This window comes from Rutidosis leptorrhynchoides, unplaced genomic scaffold (genome assembly GCF_046630445.1).
Source record: "Rutidosis leptorrhynchoides isolate AG116_Rl617_1_P2 unplaced genomic scaffold, CSIRO_AGI_Rlap_v1 contig83, whole genome shotgun sequence".
NCBI classification, from domain to species: domain Eukaryota; kingdom Viridiplantae; phylum Streptophyta; class Magnoliopsida; order Asterales; family Asteraceae; genus Rutidosis; species Rutidosis leptorrhynchoides.
This window is the reverse complement of record NW_027266875.1, coordinates 39174-57271: the sequence shown is the minus strand read 5'-3', so window position 1 is coordinate 57271 and position 18098 is coordinate 39174. Positions and strand designations below refer to the sequence as shown.

At 35.0% G+C, this 18098-nt stretch overlaps 2 protein-coding genes and 1 pseudogene across 2 annotated transcripts; all 3 read left to right on the top strand.

Annotated features, from left to right (window-relative positions):
* Nucleotides 1-3358: 3358 nt before the first annotated feature.
* On the top strand, nt 3359-7530 carry LOC139885149 (uncharacterized). Its single transcript, XM_071869093.1, has 11 exons — nt 3359-3572; nt 3986-4190; nt 4274-4364; nt 4455-4600; nt 4924-5167; nt 5277-5381; nt 5505-5687; nt 5794-5998; nt 6367-6862; nt 6952-7034; nt 7331-7530. Exons 1-11 carry the CDS (start codon nt 3359-3361, stop codon nt 7528-7530), a joined length of 2172 nt encoding a protein of 723 aa, XP_071725194.1.
* Nucleotides 7531-7966: 436 nt separating this feature from the next.
* Nucleotides 7967-10276, top strand: LOC139885148 (ABC transporter I family member 6, chloroplastic-like; annotated as a pseudogene).
* Nucleotides 10277-12893: 2617 nt separating this feature from the next.
* LOC139885147 (fasciclin-like arabinogalactan protein 17) lies at nt 12894-16196 on the top strand. Its single transcript, XM_071869092.1, has 2 exons — nt 12894-14208; nt 16123-16196. The coding sequence occupies exons 1-2, from the start codon at nt 12894-12896 to the stop codon at nt 16194-16196; spliced, it is 1389 nt and encodes a 462-aa protein (XP_071725193.1).
* The last annotated feature ends 1902 nt before the right edge of the window (nt 16197-18098 follow it).

Genomic DNA, 18098 nt, shown 5'->3' with positions numbered 1-18098 from the left:
GATTGTATATTTTGCAATAATTATATTTATTTTTAGTTAATTTGATGATGAAGAAATCGTGTTTCCAATAGAAATGAATAAGGTATAACTTAATTGACATCTTTGTTTTTGCCGCAAATTCTTTTGGAAAAAGCTTGAGTTTTCCTCAAAGCTGTCACATTGGAGTTCTTCTGTGTGTACAGAATAAATAATGATCAGAAAACCCAACAAAACAACATTTAAAACAAGAATTAATTTTCTAATTCCCTATTTTTTCTGCATACGGTGACAGTTGAAATGATGAATAGTGGGTCATTGTGAGATAACGGTGAAAGCTAAAAGAAAAAAAAAAGTCAATTTCCTAATTTCAAAAATTAAGTAAGAATCAATATGCACAACGACCAAATTTGGGATGCTATCTAATTCTAATCCATTGGGTCTTGGTCCGGCCCAAAATTAAATGAAGAAAATCCAATTTTTGATCCTCACGTTTCAACCATAATATTTTTTAGTCTCTCACGTTTTTTCGTTAGTCTAATAAACCTTCATATTTTTATATATCCTCCAAAATGGTCTCTCTACCGTCAACTTTTCCCATGTGGCACCTACGTGGCATTGCGTGGTGCCAACTCATGCCTAATCAGCTAATAGAGCCATAGAATATCGACATGTGACAGCTGACGGATAAAAAAATTGACACAACCACACTTAATCCAGATCACAAAATCAGACAGGGTCGGACCGATTTAAGATCGAACCGGTCCAATCCATTTTAATATTTTATAATTTTTTAATGTTTTATAAAAATTTATTAAATAATAATTTTTTTAAAAATAATTCATGTTTATTTAAACATTATTACATAAAATTAATTTTACAGTTTTAAATTTTAATTAAAATTAATTTTAAATTAATTAGTTTTACAATCTTTATATTCATAATTTAAATTTTAATAAAATTTAATTTTCAAGTAATTAAAAATATAAAAAATATTATTTTAAAATTATTCTCTTAAATGAGAGAAATATTATTCCATCTGACGCGTTTTTATTGGAAACGAAATATACATTTACTATTTTACCTTTTGACTCTCCATCAGGTCTTGAGCTCCTTTTTTATACTTCACGAGCAAAATTGTCAAAGACGTAACTTGATAGGTGAAAAAGTCTGTTTTTACATGACCAATTAGTCTAAATTTACAATAAAAACGTAAATAAATCCAAACGTTTTAAATTTTAATAAAAAATATTTTTAAAGTAATTAAAATTAAAATTATAAAAATGATTATTTTGAAAATTGCACTCTTTATATTAATAATTTTAAAAAATGTTCATTATTTTTTAATTATTTTTAAAATTTTAATTAATTTATAAAAAATTCATAAACAATTATTTATAAAGTATAGTTAATTAATTTATAATAATAAAAATTTAAAAAATAAATTTAATAAGATTTATAATTTATAAAAAAATTAAAACAAAATTGAACGGGACTAAATTTATAAAATATGCTAAATTAATTTAATAATGATAATTTAAAAGATAAATTTAATAAATATTTATAATTTATAAAAAATGACTATAATTTTTTTATTTTTTTAAAAAAATCTGATTGGCTTGAAACAGATCTAATCGGTTTGACATTGATTCGGACCGAACCGGTTTGATTTTGTGACATAGATTAAATGTGGTTGACTTGCCAATTTTTTGATGCGTCAGCTGCCACATGTCGAAATTCTATGACTCTTTTAGCTTACTATGCATGAGTTGGCGCCACGCGGTGCCATATGGGAGAAGTTAACGGTAGATGGACCATTTTGGCGGATATATAAAAACGTGAAGATTTATTAGACTAATGAAAAAACGTGAAGGACTACAAAAATGTTATGTTGAAATGTGAGGGACCAAAAGTTGAATTTTCTCAATTTAAATGGGCCACATGCCGTCCACTATTCTTGGGTTTGGTATTTGCTTGGAAAACCCAAAAGCTCGCCTACAATTCCGGTTCTTCAAAAATGCCGAACATTCGGCTCGGTCGTGGTTTTTTGAGCCGAGTAGCTCTATTTCCTAGTATAGTACTGCTTGAAGACTGACATGATCACGGTCCGGTTTGGCCCGATTCAGAATGGGCGATTTACGATCCTTCAATATATGGAACTAAATTGGAACTGTAATTTTCCTTTAAAGTGAACGGTTTCGATTAGGTTTTAGATGATTCCGATTCAATTTTGTTTCAATTCGACCTTTTGAAAAAACGAGAACTGAAATGGAACCATAAAATTTTCAATTCCAATTCAATTTTAAAACTGAAATGCATTAACTGGTTTGACCCGACTCGATTCTAAAGTTCAGAAATTGGAACTGGGACCGTGGCCATATCTAGGTGAACCCTTTTCAGTACTTTTTGCCTTTTGGGGAGTCTGACTCCTCCAATCCTATTTCTTTCTGACTAGTTTTATGATGGCCGAATCTAAATGAAGATAATAATTTAATTTATGTGCTAAATCAAATTTTAAATTGCCACTACCCTGCCTGCTCATTTCTGAAAACATATTTGTTTTTTAAAAGAATTAAGATTTGGTTTATTTTTCGTTTCATCTTAATCCGTCTTGTCTCGATTCACTTTAACTCTTTTTGATTTAAAATATAATTTAATTTATATCAATTAATCATAATTAAATATATTATATTTTATATTTAATTATACATATCAATCATTTATTATCTATTAATATATTTATTCATATCTCAACTATCCATTAATTCATCCAATCAATAAAATTATATTTAATCATTTAAAATCACAATGAAATACGATGGAATCGAAGGAAGACGGAAAAAACGCACCCTAAATTACTAACGTATAAAAAAAATCAATTTTTTTAATTTTATACGTATTTCTGAGTTGGTATTGTCGATCTGTCGTATTGTATTACGATCCACCTTCTCGATATTAAAGAAAACAGCTGACAGATCGAGACACACGCCACGCTACCAAGTATGAATATAAATTAACCAACTAGTCTCTCTCTCTCTTCCCAAGAAAATCCATGACATCACCATTTTCGTATCAGTCTCAGTAAATCTCACTCTCTATAAAAAAACAATCTTTTTCATTTATTCATAACAAAGTTCTCTCCTTTTCTACAATGTAAGCTCGTAATGCTTTGTTTATGGTAAATTTGTCATTTTTGGTTGATGGGAAGCTTTCATTTCATGGTGTCTTTTCTAATCTTGGGTTCTTTCCTTTTCTGTCCCAACATCAACACAAATGGAAGAAAATAATGAAAGCTTCCTTTTTTTATTTTGTTGGCGTTGACTAAAACTCAAATGTGTACTAATTGATTGAAATATGTTTTGTTTTTTACAGGAGAGTGAAGATGGGTAAGGGTTTAGCTGGGATTTTGTTGGTTTTATTTGCTGCTATGTACATTGTAAAAGCAGTAGATATGAAATACAAAGACCCAAAACAACCGATTTCGGTTCGAATCAAAGATTTGATGAGTAGAATGACATTGGAAGAGAAGATTGGTCAAATGGTTCAGATTGATCGTGAAGTTGCTACTTTTGATACAATGAAGAATTATTTCATTGGTATGTATTATGTCAGATTCTTATGAACTTTTTTATGTGTTGATTGAATTGTTCTTCTTTGTTGTAGCTAAATTGTTTTTCTTTAATGAGGTAGATAGGTAGATTAGAATTTAGAAACTAACTCAAAGGGTGTTTTTCAGCTTCTTTCCCAGAACTCTGTCCGTGGACAGACGAGCAAGAGATTTAATTAATAATTACTGTAGACTGTAGTTTCATGACAGAAGCCAAGGAGCAGTAATCTCAATTATTAACACCCAATGCAATATTTAATTATAGGATTTAAGAAAGAATTGTTTTTTCATCAGTGTGAAAAAGAAAAAAATTGCAATGACCATTTCGAGTCTTGACGGTGAAACCAATAGTATGAACTGTAAAAAATACTCAGTTGGTCGGAGATGTTGTCTTTTGAGCAGGGAGTGTACTCAGTGGTGGAGATAGCAAACCACTTCCACAAGCTAGTGCTCAAGATTGGATTAATATGATCAACATTATGCAGAATGCATCCCTATCTACTCGTTTGGGAATTCCCATGATCTATGGCATTGATGCTGTTCATGGACACAACAATGTTGTTAATGCTACCATTTTCCCCCATAATATTGGGCTTGGAGCCACTAGGCAAGTTTCTCTAGAATTTCAAGGGATTACTTTTTCGTCCATATTTCACTCGTCAGTTCATTGATTTAAATTGTTTTATACAGAGATCCTGATCTAGTGAAGAGGATAGGGGTTGCAACTGCACTTGAAGTTAGAGCTACAGGAATTCCTTATACCTTTGCTCCATGCATAGCGGTAAATCATATGCTGCATCGTCTCTTTTATTATGTTTTATGTCTCAGATATGATGTCACTCAGAAATTATATATAATTTCTTTTTAATAGGTTTGTCGAGATCCGAGATGGGGACGATGTTATGAAAGCTACAGTGAAGATCACAGGATTGTGCAAGAAATGACGGATATTATATTTGGTTTACAAGGAGATCTTCCTCCTGGTTATCAGAAAGGAGTTCCTTATGTCGGAGGAAAGTGAGTAATCATCAAACTTCTTAAAAAATTTGTAGATAGTTTATGTCATAATCTGCTCACATTGTCTATTCAAGAAACTAGCTTCCTACTAAAATTAATTCCAAGGACCATGATATTATGTAAAAGAGAGGCTTTTGTAAAATCCAGCTCCTGAGAAATCCTAGGATACTTATATACGGTATTCTATAAATTTGTCCGTGCTTTACCAAAAGCCCAAAATCGTTTTATAACATCCAAAATGGGTCCTGTTTCTGCTTTTTGGCTTGATTTTATTCACTATTGCATTTCATTGTTTCATTGTTTATGTTCTGAATTTCTGGTAGGGAGAAGGTTGCAGCTTGTTCAAAACACTTTGTTGGAGATGGCGGGACAACAAATGGTATTAATGAGAACAACACTGTAATCAACATGAATGGATTACTTAACATTCATATGCCTGCCTACAACGATTCTATCCTCAAAGGCGTTTCAACAGTCATGATTTCATACTCGAGCTGGAATGGGGTAAAAATGCATGCAAACCGTGAGCTCATCACTGGTTACCTCAAGAAGACCCTTAAATTCAAGGTTTAAATTGCTACCTGGTTTCTGTAATTTTGGAGTGTTTTTTTAGCCCTTTCATATACGAAAGCTTCTTAAATGCTAACTATATCGAGGACTTTTGGTTTCATTTCAGGGTTTTGTCATTACAGATTGGGAAGGGCTTGATAGAATTACCTCACCACCACATTCAAACTACACGTACTCTGTTGAAGCTGCAATTCGAGCTGGTATAGATATGGTTAGGTTCTTGCTTTATGAATTGTGAATTGTGATGATATGGTATCTAGGACAACTCTGGACGAATTATGTAATGATTTTCTCATATTCTTATTCTATGTCTTTATTTCTTGTTTTATTTCAGGTTATGGTTCCATTTCACTATAATGAGTTCATCAATGATCTCTCGTACCTTGTCAAGAATAAATTTATTCCAATGGATCGTATTGATGATGCTGTTCAGAGGATCCTGCTCGTAAAGTTTACCATGGGTATTTTTGAGAATCCTATAGCTGATCTCAGCCTAGTGAATGAACTTGGAAGCCAGGTAGGGTGGTTCCTAGTATATTTCGTTTTGTTTCTTAGTTTTAAATTCCTTAGCCAGGCGTTCTTACCAATTTCAAAACTGGAATCTAAATTATTGCTACTTACAGGCACACAGGGATTTGGCAAGGGAAGCTGTGAGAAAATCACTCGTGTTGCTGAAAAATGGAAAGGATGAAAGTGTTCCAATATTGCCCCTTCCGAAGAAAGCTGGCAAGATCCTGGTAGCAGGTAGTCATGCTGATAATTTGGGTTATCAATGTGGTGGGTGGACAATTAATTGGCAAGGATTTAGTGGCAACAATTCTACCAGAGGTATGATCATATACGCAGGGACGGATGCAGAATAAAATTTTAGTGGGGGCTTTTTTAAAAGTTAGTGCAAGTTTGGGTACCTAAACTCAAATAAATGAAAAAAGTAGTTCCAAATACAGCATTTGGGGGTTGAAACCATAACATCTAGTATTACAAACAACAAATGTTGCCACTACACCGAGCGCATCCCCTTGAATCTCTATAGAAAAATTATCTATAAATATTTTTTCAATGGAGGCATATGCCCCCATTAGCTCTATACTAGATCCGTCTACATATACATAATATTTTGCTAGCTTGCGTGTCAAGTAAGTATTTCCTCGACAAAATATGTATAAGCTTGATGATATTCTTTGTTTCATTTTCAGGAACTACCATCCTTTCGGCCATACATTCTACAGTCGATCCTAGCACAGAGGTCATTTTCCACGATAACCCTGATGCAGCTTTTGTGAAGTCCAATAACTTCGACTACGCCATTGTCGTCGTTGGCGAGCCTGCTTATGCAGAAACTGAAGGTGACAGTACAAACCTTACCATAATGGATCCAGGCCCGGCCACAATAAGAAATGTATGTAAGGATTTGAAGTGTGTGGTTGTTGTCATTTCTGGAAGACCGCTGGTAATCGAACCGTACATGTCGTCTATCGACGCTCTTGTGGCGGCGTGGTTGCCTGGTACGGAAGGGAAGGGTGTGACTGATGTCCTTTTCGGGGATTATGGATTCAGTGGGAAGCTTTCTAGGACGTGGTTTAGAAGAGTTGACCAACTTCCTATGAATGTTGGTGATCCTAATTATGATCCACTCTTCCCCTTTGGATTTGGACTTCAAACTTATTCATCGGCAACCACTGTGGTGGCTAGGTAAAATTACAAAAATACTCCTAAGTTCCTAACATATAGGTCGATTTGATTTTGATTCATACTCTTTGAATTGGTCACTTCTTGAACAGGTCAACCTCAGACAGTGTTGATAGAAGACCGTACTTCATACTCATTCTTTTGGTTGCTGTCGTCATTGCTATTTTTTTCACAGGTATGAATCCGTTCTGTCATATTAACGAAATGTGGCTTTCTAAGTCAAGTTCTTAGTGGAACTCTGCCAAAAAAAGTGGATTTATGTGATAATTTTATTTTCTTCGAGTACATTAGGCTGCTTTTGATGCCATTAGGATTAGGGTTTTGTTTTTCTTAGCTTAGAATGCAGAATTAATCTCCATTGTAGATTTTTCTGGAGCTCACACATGAATTACAATGAGATTCTAAGAATTAGTTTAGGATCAACCAATTTTTTAGCGTTCTTCAATAAACAATGCATGTTTCGTTATGCAGGCGTTCGAAGAAGACTTGGAAGATTGCGGCCACAGAGTGGCCACTATTGTCTGCCTCAAGAACAAAGACTTGGAAGATTGCTGCCACAGAGTGGCCACTATTGTCTGCCTCAAGAACAAAAGCATATCACATACGAAACACCACGATTTCAAGCAATCTCAACTGATTACTCTCTCCCATCCAATTCGCATATAGAATGAACGATGCTATATAATTGGTGTTCAATTCTTTTGTTACATGTTGCGTTTAACAAAATGTAAAGCTACGGAATGATGTGGGATCAATATAGTTACCGGCGCAAGCTCAATGTACTATGTTGATTCTTTATAGAATGCTTGTTACATGATGCAAGTTTTGTTTCCTCAATTAAATTTTGCTAAAAGGAATCATAAGGACTTCATAGTCCCAAAAAAATAGGATTGGCGCTAACATGTAAAAGAGAGGAAACATTGAGGACTAAATATGTAATTAAAAATGAAAAGAGGCTTTTTTTTTTCCTTTATAAATTCCTAATACGACACCTTATCATCCGGCCACACCCTGATCGAGGAAATGAGGCTTTTAGATAACCAAAGTTCATAAATCACATTTTTCATTTTTATTTTTCAATCGACTCAGAAAATCCAGTCATCTCCAATGGCCGGACCCGGACATCTCCACTTCATCACCTCCGCTGGCGGTGGCGCTCATCCTTCTTTGCTGTCACCACCTCCGCCAGCACCCTACGCTCCTCTCAATTTTACCATCTCGTCATCAAATTCAGTTGCTTTTACTTCATCAGCTGCCCGATTCGTATCCCGTCCTCCTCTTTGTCTCCGTTCAGGCCTCCGCCGTCCATTAGGCACCACTGTATCAGCTTCCATCGGTTTAAGTAGTCAATCAACGGTAACTGAAAGCTCCGGCGAGTCAAAGCCCAAGCAGCCTCTACTGGAAATCAAGGAGTTGAAGGCTGTGATTGTAGAGAACAATCAGGAGATTCTTAAAGGCGTTAACCTCGTCATCAATGAAGGAGAGGTCACAATAATGTTTTTTTCATTCTTTCAATTTTGACTACCCGTTGACTCGCTTACTTTGTGCAGCTTATTAGATTTTGGTATCTGTTATATTAAAAGAAGCAGCTTTTTGTATTTTGAATTTTAGTTGAGCAAAATATTGAGTTAGCTTTTCACTGAGAATCAATGATGAGATTCTAATGTATCCGTGACCAAGTTGTCTGTAAACCATTCAATTTGCTAATTTCTTCTTTAATGTTCCGTATTTGATCATTTATGCATGCAAATAATGCTTTGAATTCTTTGTTTTGGGTTTAGGTACATGCTATTATGGGAAAGAATGGTTCGGGGAAAAGTACTCTGTCTAAGGTTGGTTCCTAGTCATACTCTCATTTTGTTTTGTAAGTTCCATGGAAATTTCATTCAATAGTCAATTCCACGGCAATGTTCCAATTGTATCATTATGCTTCTTCTCATGAATAACGAACTACTTTAGCCTTCCTTTTCACTTGCTTAGATATTTAGGCTCCTGTGATAGAGAATGTAGTGAAATATATGTTTCAGCCATGAGTTTAATCTCTTAAATTGAGGAGTAATTTCATTGTTCTTTCTCTTCTATTCCCTTTTTTTACCAATTCTGTGAAGAGCTATTTCATAGTTGTAATGTTTTTTCCGTCTGCCATAGCTTTTTTGCTGCGGTTGTGATTTTTACATCAAAAACTATTCTACAAGTGTAACGGTAGGTGTCTAGCGCCATTCCTCCTCTGAATCTGACCACAAAGTTTTATACGTGGCAGGTTATCACTGGCCACCCAGACTACGAAGTAACCGGAGGTAGTATTACATTCAAAGGGGAGAACCTGCTAGAAATGGAGCCAGAGGAAAGATCACTTGCTGGTATTTTTATGAGTTTCCAATCCCAGTTGAGATCCCCGGTGTAAACATTGTCGACTTCCTGCTCATGGCTTACAATGAACGTAGGAAAAAACTTGGCGAGCCAGAACTTGGTCCCCTTGAGGTATTTTAACTATAATGCTCTGCCTTTTTAGCATACTTTACCTGGTTTAACATAATATTCATAATCCTTTTGCTGTGGGGTTCTTATTCGACCCTTGTAGCTTGCTGAATGAATTTACAGACAATCTGACGGAATAGTCTATTGTTTTTGCTTCATCCACATGCCTTATGACTCTGCACTATATAACTCTAAATGTATTGTTCTTGCAGTTCATTCAGTTCCTGTCTTCCAAACTTGATCTCGTGAACATGAAGTCTGATTTTCTTGGTAGAAATGTTAATGAAGGATTCAGTGGTGGTGAAAGGAAGCGCAATGAGATTCTACAGCTTGCGGTAAATTGTTGAACTTTTCTGTTCAATAGATGTTTCCATCTATCTAATATAACCTGAAGATGTGAAAGGCAGTCAAGTAGTTTGATTGCCGACATTTTTACATTTGAACTGGGACCTTGTACTATTTTAGTTAACTTTATTCTTTCTTATTAAAATGGCAAAGCTCATAAATATTTCATTATTTCTTCATGTGGATTTATCGCTGTTTCCTATGTTACCGCTTTAAACATGCTGTGTCCATTGTGCATGGTAGGTTCTTGGAGCTGACTTGGCTATACTGGACGAAATAGATTCTGGTTTAGATGTTGATGCACTCAGAGATGTTGGGAAGGCCGTCACTGGACTTTTGACTCCGAAGAAATCTGTTTTGATGATAACTCATTATCAGCGGATTTTTGATACTATTCAACCAATGTATATCCATATCATGGTGAGTGGTCTTTTGTTATGAAAGGATTGCAATGCTTTTCCTTTTATTTTGAGCTGGGAGCTGCTTCTTATATTTGTGATGATTCAGGATGGTGGGAGAATTGTGAAGACTGGAGATATCTCTCTTGCCAAACTTCTTGAGAATGAAGGTTATAAATCGTTTGCAGCAACATAAAGGCTTGTCTGGTATTCCCTCTAGTTCTCTTAAACGGCAATAGATTTTCTTATGCTCTAAATTTTATATGTTCCTGAGGTTTTGTTGTAGTTACGAGTCTTTTAAATGGCTTTGCAGGTAGATAACAATAATTCAGTTTTCATCTTTTTAGAACTTAGAAGACAATGTGTGAGAGATTGGCCTGGTTGCGAGATTAAATGATACTGGACACAGGTTACCACCAGAAAGTTCTCAGAAATGGTATGCCCGTACAGACATTATTTTCTTCATTTTGCTGTAGTTATAAGGGCAAACCCCGGTGCGCTAAGGCTCCCCGCTTTGGGGGGGTATGGGGGAGGATGTCTTAGTACGCATCCTTCCTCTTACAATTGCAAAAGGCTGTTTCCGTGATTTCGTTGTAGTTATAATTGAAATAAATATTTTAGGAGAGAATGAAGATTTACTAGGTTGTTATCATCAAACTTCTACTAAATTCACCCAAATGAAGATTTTTCGAAAGTGTTTTCACATAATGAGCTGAAAAGAAGAAGAATTCGTAGAGTTTTTGATGATATGGGATTTAGAGAAGATCGATTTGTCAAATTTTGCTTTACTTTCCTCTGCCTTCTCGTGTCAGGTGGATCAACCATCAGTGTTGGTATCATTTTATTTGGAGAAATTACTACGAACAAAGATGGGGAATCGATGTAGACTTGGAGCTTTTCCTGACCTCTTTTATATTTGTTCAAGATGCATTCCATTGTTGATTATTGAAAAATGCTTCATCAGTGATCAGTTTTGAGTTAATACTTAATTGGAAAATCACCTTACATTCATTGATCCCATTGTAGTCTGTAAATTTTGTTGAAATCCAATCATTTGGCGAATTATTTTGATTTCAGTCTCTTTGTTTGTTCCACCACTTGTTAATTGCTGTTGGAGTCAGATATCTTGTTTGGCAGAACATACATTTACCAGGTGGAACCAAGAACATATCTGACAGAAATCTGCTCATTCTGAGTACCAATTATGACATAAATCTGCTTCTTACACATCTACCTAGAGCTGACCAATTGAAACCAAACATATTCTCATCTGGCAAAAGATAATTAATTTTGTCACATTTTTAATCCTTATCGTGTGGTTTAACAACTTTAATGTTACGTTATGCGGAATAAATAAAGCGTCAGAGAATTGGCTAATTAGTGAATGAGGAATTAAGTAAAATTATACAATTGATGATCCATATATGGAAATGTTTTTTGAAGCATAATTAGAATAACTTTGTAAAGTACTATAGTAGATGAAATTAAATAAGTAAATATGTTGCTTAACATTATGATTGTAAATATATTTTTAAGGGTAATTTTCTCTTATACTCTTTTTGTGAAGTACAGTAATTTTTCTCTTATACTGAAATTGAGATAAAGGTGCAAAAGCAAATAAGCCATCTATCATTGACAAGAATTTTTGGTATGTTAGTAGTGTATCTGAATTATATTCCGTCTTATTTTAGATATCTAAAATAAATGTGTTATTTGTAAGGGTGGTAATTTGTTCATGTTCATTTGAACACTCGTGTTCGTTCGCAAAAAAGTTTGTTCGTATGCGTTCACTTTTAAACACAATCATAAGCGAACGAATGAACAAACATAAACGAACATGATAATTCATTTTAGCTCAAATTTTTAAATTCATTTGATCACAAGTTTGTGATGATTTTTTAAGTTAATTTTTTATTTATTTTGTCAAATATGAGTGGTTTATTTTTAAATAAACTTTATTTATGATAGGTAAGTTAAGAAAATTGTAACATAACTCAATTAATTCAAAATATTATTTAATGCGAATATAAATGAACATGAACGAAAAATAGAACTAAAATATGAACATAAATGAACATTCGTACAGTTTATTTTTATTCGGTTCGTATTTGTTCGTGTTTGTTCATTTACCATCTCTAATTATTTGTCATTTTAATAATAGTCACATTTTTTATTGATGTGTAGAGCAAGACGGAAATCATAAAACGTGTTTTAGACACAAAACGAATATGCGTGTAATATGTAACACCTAAACTTTAGCTAAAATGAAACTTACTCAACCAAAACGTAAACAATACAATCTTTTGTTAATCTTCTGTCAAAATTTTTATATTTCAATCCGATACAATACATTAATTTCGATTTGAATTTTTACGATTATGAAAAATCTACTATCCATCCATTTAAATGAATTCGTTATTACTGTTTTGAATTAATGAAATCGTATTACTTTCCAAACAAGTAAACGATAATTTTAACAAGAGAATGCTGGCAATCTCCTCATGTGGTTGACCGTTGACCTTTCTTTTTCACCACAACCGACGCCATTTTTATTCTCCCACCAAAAACACAACCACACAGACAGACAAACAATCTCTCTCTCTCTCTCTCTCTCTCTCTCTCTCTTTCAGAGCAGTCCTTGCATCGTAGTACTTTCCATTTACAACAACTTCATATACGTATACAAATTTGGAGAGAAAGAGAATATAATCTGAGCTTTGAAGCTAATAAAGCTTCACTCTTTATCTCTCTCTCTCTATATACATTACAAGCAACCCGATTCGGATCCACAATTGAGTTAATTTCTCTCTTCAATGGCTTCTATAGCCAAATTCTTCTTCTTCTTCCTTTGTAATGTTCTGTTTGTATTGAATGTCGGTGCCTCACGAAAACAACAACAGAGTAAAGTTAACTCTCATTCGGGTTCAGGTCAAATCAATTCCAATTCGGTCCTGGTTGCTTTACTCGACTCTCATTACACGGAACTAGCTGAGCTTGTAGAGAAGGCGCTTCTCTTACAGACACTTGAACAAGCAGTTGGTGAGCATAACATCACAATATTCGCTCCCAAAAATGAAGCTCTCGAACGCGATCTCGACCCGGAATTCAAGCGATTCCTGCTCGAACCAGGTAATTTGAAGAGTCTACAAACTCTTCTCCTCCACCACATTGTGCCGAAACGAATCGGATTCAACGAGTGGCCTGAGTTGCCGACTGAGTCGACTCATCATCACACTCTGAGTCGCGACAAGGTCGAGTTGTCGGCGTCGGGTCAAGATGGGAAACTGGTGGGTATGGCTAAAGTCGTGAACTTGAACGCTATCGACCGTCCAGATGGAGTCATTCATGGGATCGAACGGCTGTTGATCCCTCGATCCGTACAGCAAGATTTTAACAATCGCCGGAGTTTGAGAGCGATATCTGCAATTAAACCGGAGGGAGCTCCTGAGGTTGACCCGAGAACGAATAGATTGAAGAAACCAGCTCCGGCAGCAAAACCCGGCTCGCCGCCGGCTTTACCGATATACTACGCTATGGCTCCAGGTCCAGACCTAGCTCCAGCTCCGGCGCCGGGACCCGGTGGGCCCCGCCACCATTTCGACGGGCACAGTCAGGTGAAGGATTTCATTCACACTCTGCTACATTACGGAGGGTACAACGAAATGGCCGATATTTTAGTGAATCTAACTTCGTTAGCCACCGAAATGGGGAGGCTCGTATCGGAAGGTTACGTTTTGACGGTTTTGGCGCCAAATGATGAAGCTATGGCGAAATTGACGACCGATCAGTTGAGTGAACCTGGCGCACCAGAGCAGATAATGTATTATCATATAATACCAGAGTATCAGACAGAGGAGAGTATGTATAATTCCGTTCGACGGTTCGGAAAACTCCGATACGATACTCTCCGCGTGCCGCACAAGGTGGTGGCGGAGGAGGCTGATGGGTCGGTTAAATTCGGCCAAGGAGACGGGTCGGCTTATCTGTTCGATCCCGATATTTACACCGATGGACGAATTTCGGTTCAGGGGATTGATGGAGTCTTGTTCCCGGCAGAAGAGACCCAGAAATCGGAAACTACGACGGAGAAGAAAGCGATTAAAGTTGCCGCCGTCAAACCCAGACGAGGTAAGTTTTAATTACAATGATTAGTCTTCAATTCATTAATATTCCGGGTTAAAAAATGTGACCTTTCGGTCTGATGATTGCTAATTTGGTCTAATCGGAAATGAATGCGCTACCGGTGAACTGGCACGGTGGTGGGGTTCGGGAGGGGAACGTGAGAGGGACAAAAGTGTCGGTGGGGATTATAGGGTAAAATTGTCTTTTAGTATGTTTGCTTTTCTTTGATTGTTTGGTTGGGATGATTTCATGTAGGGTAGGGTTTCTACCTTGACCAATCAAACTTTGCTTACTTTTTATCTCTTAAGTGAGGAGATTATGCTGATCAAAGCTTTAAAGTTGATGCCTTGGGATATAAGTTTTGAATTTGCAAACCCTTTTCCATCTTTCAGCCCCACTGTTTAGTCCAAAAAACGGTTGATTTTAAGAACAAGTTTGGTTCAATGACGGTTATTTAATTGCATTTGCTCTCCTTACCAGTGATTTTCACCAATCCTCTCTTCTTTACTATTGTATTTTTGACAATGTAGCATGAGCATTTTGGTTTTACGAGTAGGAAGAGTATTCCTTATAGCTTAACAGCATGGTTTAAGGAAATGCTTTAGATAATTGCAAAACTCTAACACGACGATAACTTGTTTTTTTGAGCCATAATGCCGTAATTTCTTCTGCCAATCACAACTTTACCGAACTAAAACCTTATATATGGTTGTTGTTGGATGCTCCATTCTAACTTATGATTGGAGATCGTACCAACTTTAGATCATTTCAAAGCTAAGGGAATATTTATTATTTTTTGATTGCTACATTGTCAATAGTAGTTGATTTTAACTTCCCATCCATTCAGTTGGTCAAAGGCTAATTATATTCACAATCCACGCATGCTTTCCTCTAGTAAGAATTATCAGGGTCTGTATATGATTATGATATGACATAATACCTTACTTACATCTTATCATATGATTATCTATTTTAAGTCATATTACTGATTATTTGAGTTTTATGATTATCAGGGTAGCTGTTTAGGCAAGTTAAGAAGAAACTGTGAAAGATACTGTTTTGTGTTAGGTGATTCTGAAACTAAAACGAATTTTGAACTACTCATCCAACAACCCTCTGTGCATATGTATTTGATTTTTTTTCAACTAGCACTTTACCATAATTTTCGTAAACCTATATCAGTATAACGGCCCATTGATAAAGCATGTTCTTGTTTGCCAATATGTACACAAACTGTTTGAATTACTGGGAAACAATGCTTAATTTATTCTTTAAGGTTGTAAACTAGACGTGAAATTAATCGTATAGATGATGAAGGAAACTAAAGAGTGTAGTGCTTGAATGCAATGGTTTTTAAGGTGTGATGAGATTCCAGAGAATAGTGTAAAGAAAGGAACTTTCTTGGATATTCCCAGGCTGATAAATTGTCGGCAAGGAGGAATTGTATTGTATAGCTACCAAATGGCTGTTGTTATGTTGTGTCCGGAGAGGAAGAATTAGATACGAATTAGTTAGTAGCAGATTTGTATAATTAATGAGAATAAAATGGTGTTGTGGAATCTTGACTAGCTCTCTCCTACTACTACGTCTTGTCTTCATTATTGATCAACATTACATAATTGATCTTCTTGTTGTTTTCTGTCACGCTTTGTTTAACATAGTTTTTATATATACATATGGGACCTTCTAATACATAGATGGACTGCCTTCTATAACATGCAAATTTCTGTTTTTTTTTTACCAATTGAGCCATGTCATCTTTGTATAGCATCTGTAATAGTGCAATAAGTTTTGACTTGAGGCTTACTGATTAGTTTCATAGATTTAAATGTGTGTAGTGTACTTGATGTTTTTTTTCTCTGTTTTGTTAAAAATGGTAATTTAAGGCTAATAATTCAATAATTAAAATGTGTATGACAGGTAAATTGCTTGAAGTGGCATGTAGGATGCTTAGTACATTTGGACGAGATTCTCTTTTCACAACATGCCATTGAAATTTGTCTCGTGCTTATTAAAAACAAAACTTCAAACAAGAAGAAAGGTATGATTCCAACTTCTTTTTTTCAATTACAGATTTGCTTTAAAGGTATTAAAAACAGTTATATGCATGATTATTGAACACTAGCTGTTATCGTAATGGGTCTGATTACTTGAATAAGCTCACTAAAGCTTTCCTACAATATGATCACACATACACACAAAAAAAGCTATGAATTGGGTAATGTTGCTTTCATGAACACGAAAAAGAAAAGAAAACTCATCTTTTGTTTTAGTTTTTATTTAGCTTTGCTTTCAAGTGAAGAATATATTCTCACACTTGAGATAGATTATATACTTAGTTCACAATTCATCCTCATCCTTTCACAGAGTTAACAATTTAATCCTCATTCTTTCATTGATGCAGGTCAGCATTGTACAAAAGCCCTTTTTATGAACTGTGATTTGTTTTCTTTTCTTTTTAAATTCATTATTCCCTTTCTTGCTTGCTGGGAAGAAGATGGGAATTTTTAGTGAATTAAAAAAAAATCTGTGTGATGCCATTAATATTGTAATATAGGAAGCCATTGAAGATCTTTTACTAGTAACTATGTATGTGTGTATGAATTTGGGTGGAGATGAGCTGTCAATTTCTGGTTGGTGGGAGTATTAATTTTTTTGTGGTCATATTAGAACAAACAGTGGAGGAGAAAGAAAGAGATGTCTGTGTCACTTCTACAAGTGGGGGGATTCCCTCCCACTCAATAAAAAAAATAAGGATAAATTTGTAAACAGAAAGAAACATGTGGGTTATATCTAATAAATAATGAAAATTCCTTTTTTTTTTTTCCCCCTTTGTTCTCATACTGTATCATTTACTAATAATTAATGCAAGCCTGTTCAGATTTCTTTGTTGATTTGCTGGGAATTATGAGCCAATCATCTAACTCCAAGATTATACTTTAATGTTTACTACTACCTCTGTCTCTAACTAATTGTCGATTTTCCTATACAATTTACATAGAAAAACTCACGATTAATTAGGAACGGAAAGAGTATGTATTTTAATCTCCGTGGAAATGAAATATAATGTTTAATCGAGTTTAGAACCTGAGAAATTCTCAGGTCACTACTCTGTATCCAAAAATCACATACCTTCTCTAGAAGGATTAACATTGTTGACCACAAGCTTACTATCACTAGGTTTGTAGGAATTTTTTAGGTAATTCTTTCTTGTTTTTAAACATAAAGAGGATTGTTTTCGAACTAGTCAAAATCAAATTCCTATCTACATCAAATTCCTATCTACAAACGGACGAGAGATGTAGATGAAACGTAGAATGATAAAAACGTAAAAGAACGAAAGTTCCTATTATTAGATTAAAACAACATTATAAAACTTTGAAGTAAAAAATAATAAAACATGGAGGACTGCATAACACAATAAACATATTTTAATAAGGATCAAATTGTTTATATAAATTTATCAATAACCAAAAGCGAGAACGTCGGAGCAAAGTTCCCACCGATCTTACGCTCTGGGATCAAGTTCTGTCAGCACTTATCCGGATGTTGCTAGAGATAAAAACCATTCTAGAACATAAGAACGCTGAATCCAAGTTCCTGAAGGAAGGGATTTTAAGGCTGTTTTTGTTGTTGATTCCTGAAAGTCGAAACGGATTACAACTTGGACCCTCATGAATATCTACGCTTAATCTGGTATTCAAATATGGGCCTCAAATAAAGGTAAATGGGCCTCAGTTTGTGTTGGCTTTTAAACATTTTGGGCCTTCAGATTATAGGCCTTGTATTTTTTTTAAGCTGACCACATAAGTTTAGAGTGATGTTTAATCTCCGACAAAGAAAATCAAAATCTTTTGACCAAGCCGACTTCGTTTTACAAGCTCACATTTGAATCA

Bases quoted from the DNA above. Each gene is read 5' to 3' on its own strand.
- LOC139885149 (XM_071869093.1), top strand. From the start codon at position 3,359: ATGGGTAAGGGTTTAGCTGGGATTTTGTTGGTTTTATTTGCTGCTATG. The intron at 4,601-4,923 runs GTGAGTAATCAT...AATTTCTGGTAG, and splicing joins GTTCCTTATGTCGGAGGAAA to GGAGAAGGTTGCAGCTTGTT. The intron at 5,382-5,504 runs GTTAGGTTCTTG...GTTTTATTTCAG, and splicing joins TTCGAGCTGGTATAGATATG to GTTATGGTTCCATTTCACTA.
- LOC139885147 (XM_071869092.1), top strand. From the start codon at position 12,894: ATGGCTTCTATAGCCAAATTCTTCTTCTTCTTCCTTTGTAATGTTCTG. The intron at 14,209-16,122 runs GTAAGTTTTAAT...TGTGTATGACAG, and splicing joins CGCCGTCAAACCCAGACGAG to GTAAATTGCTTGAAGTGGCA.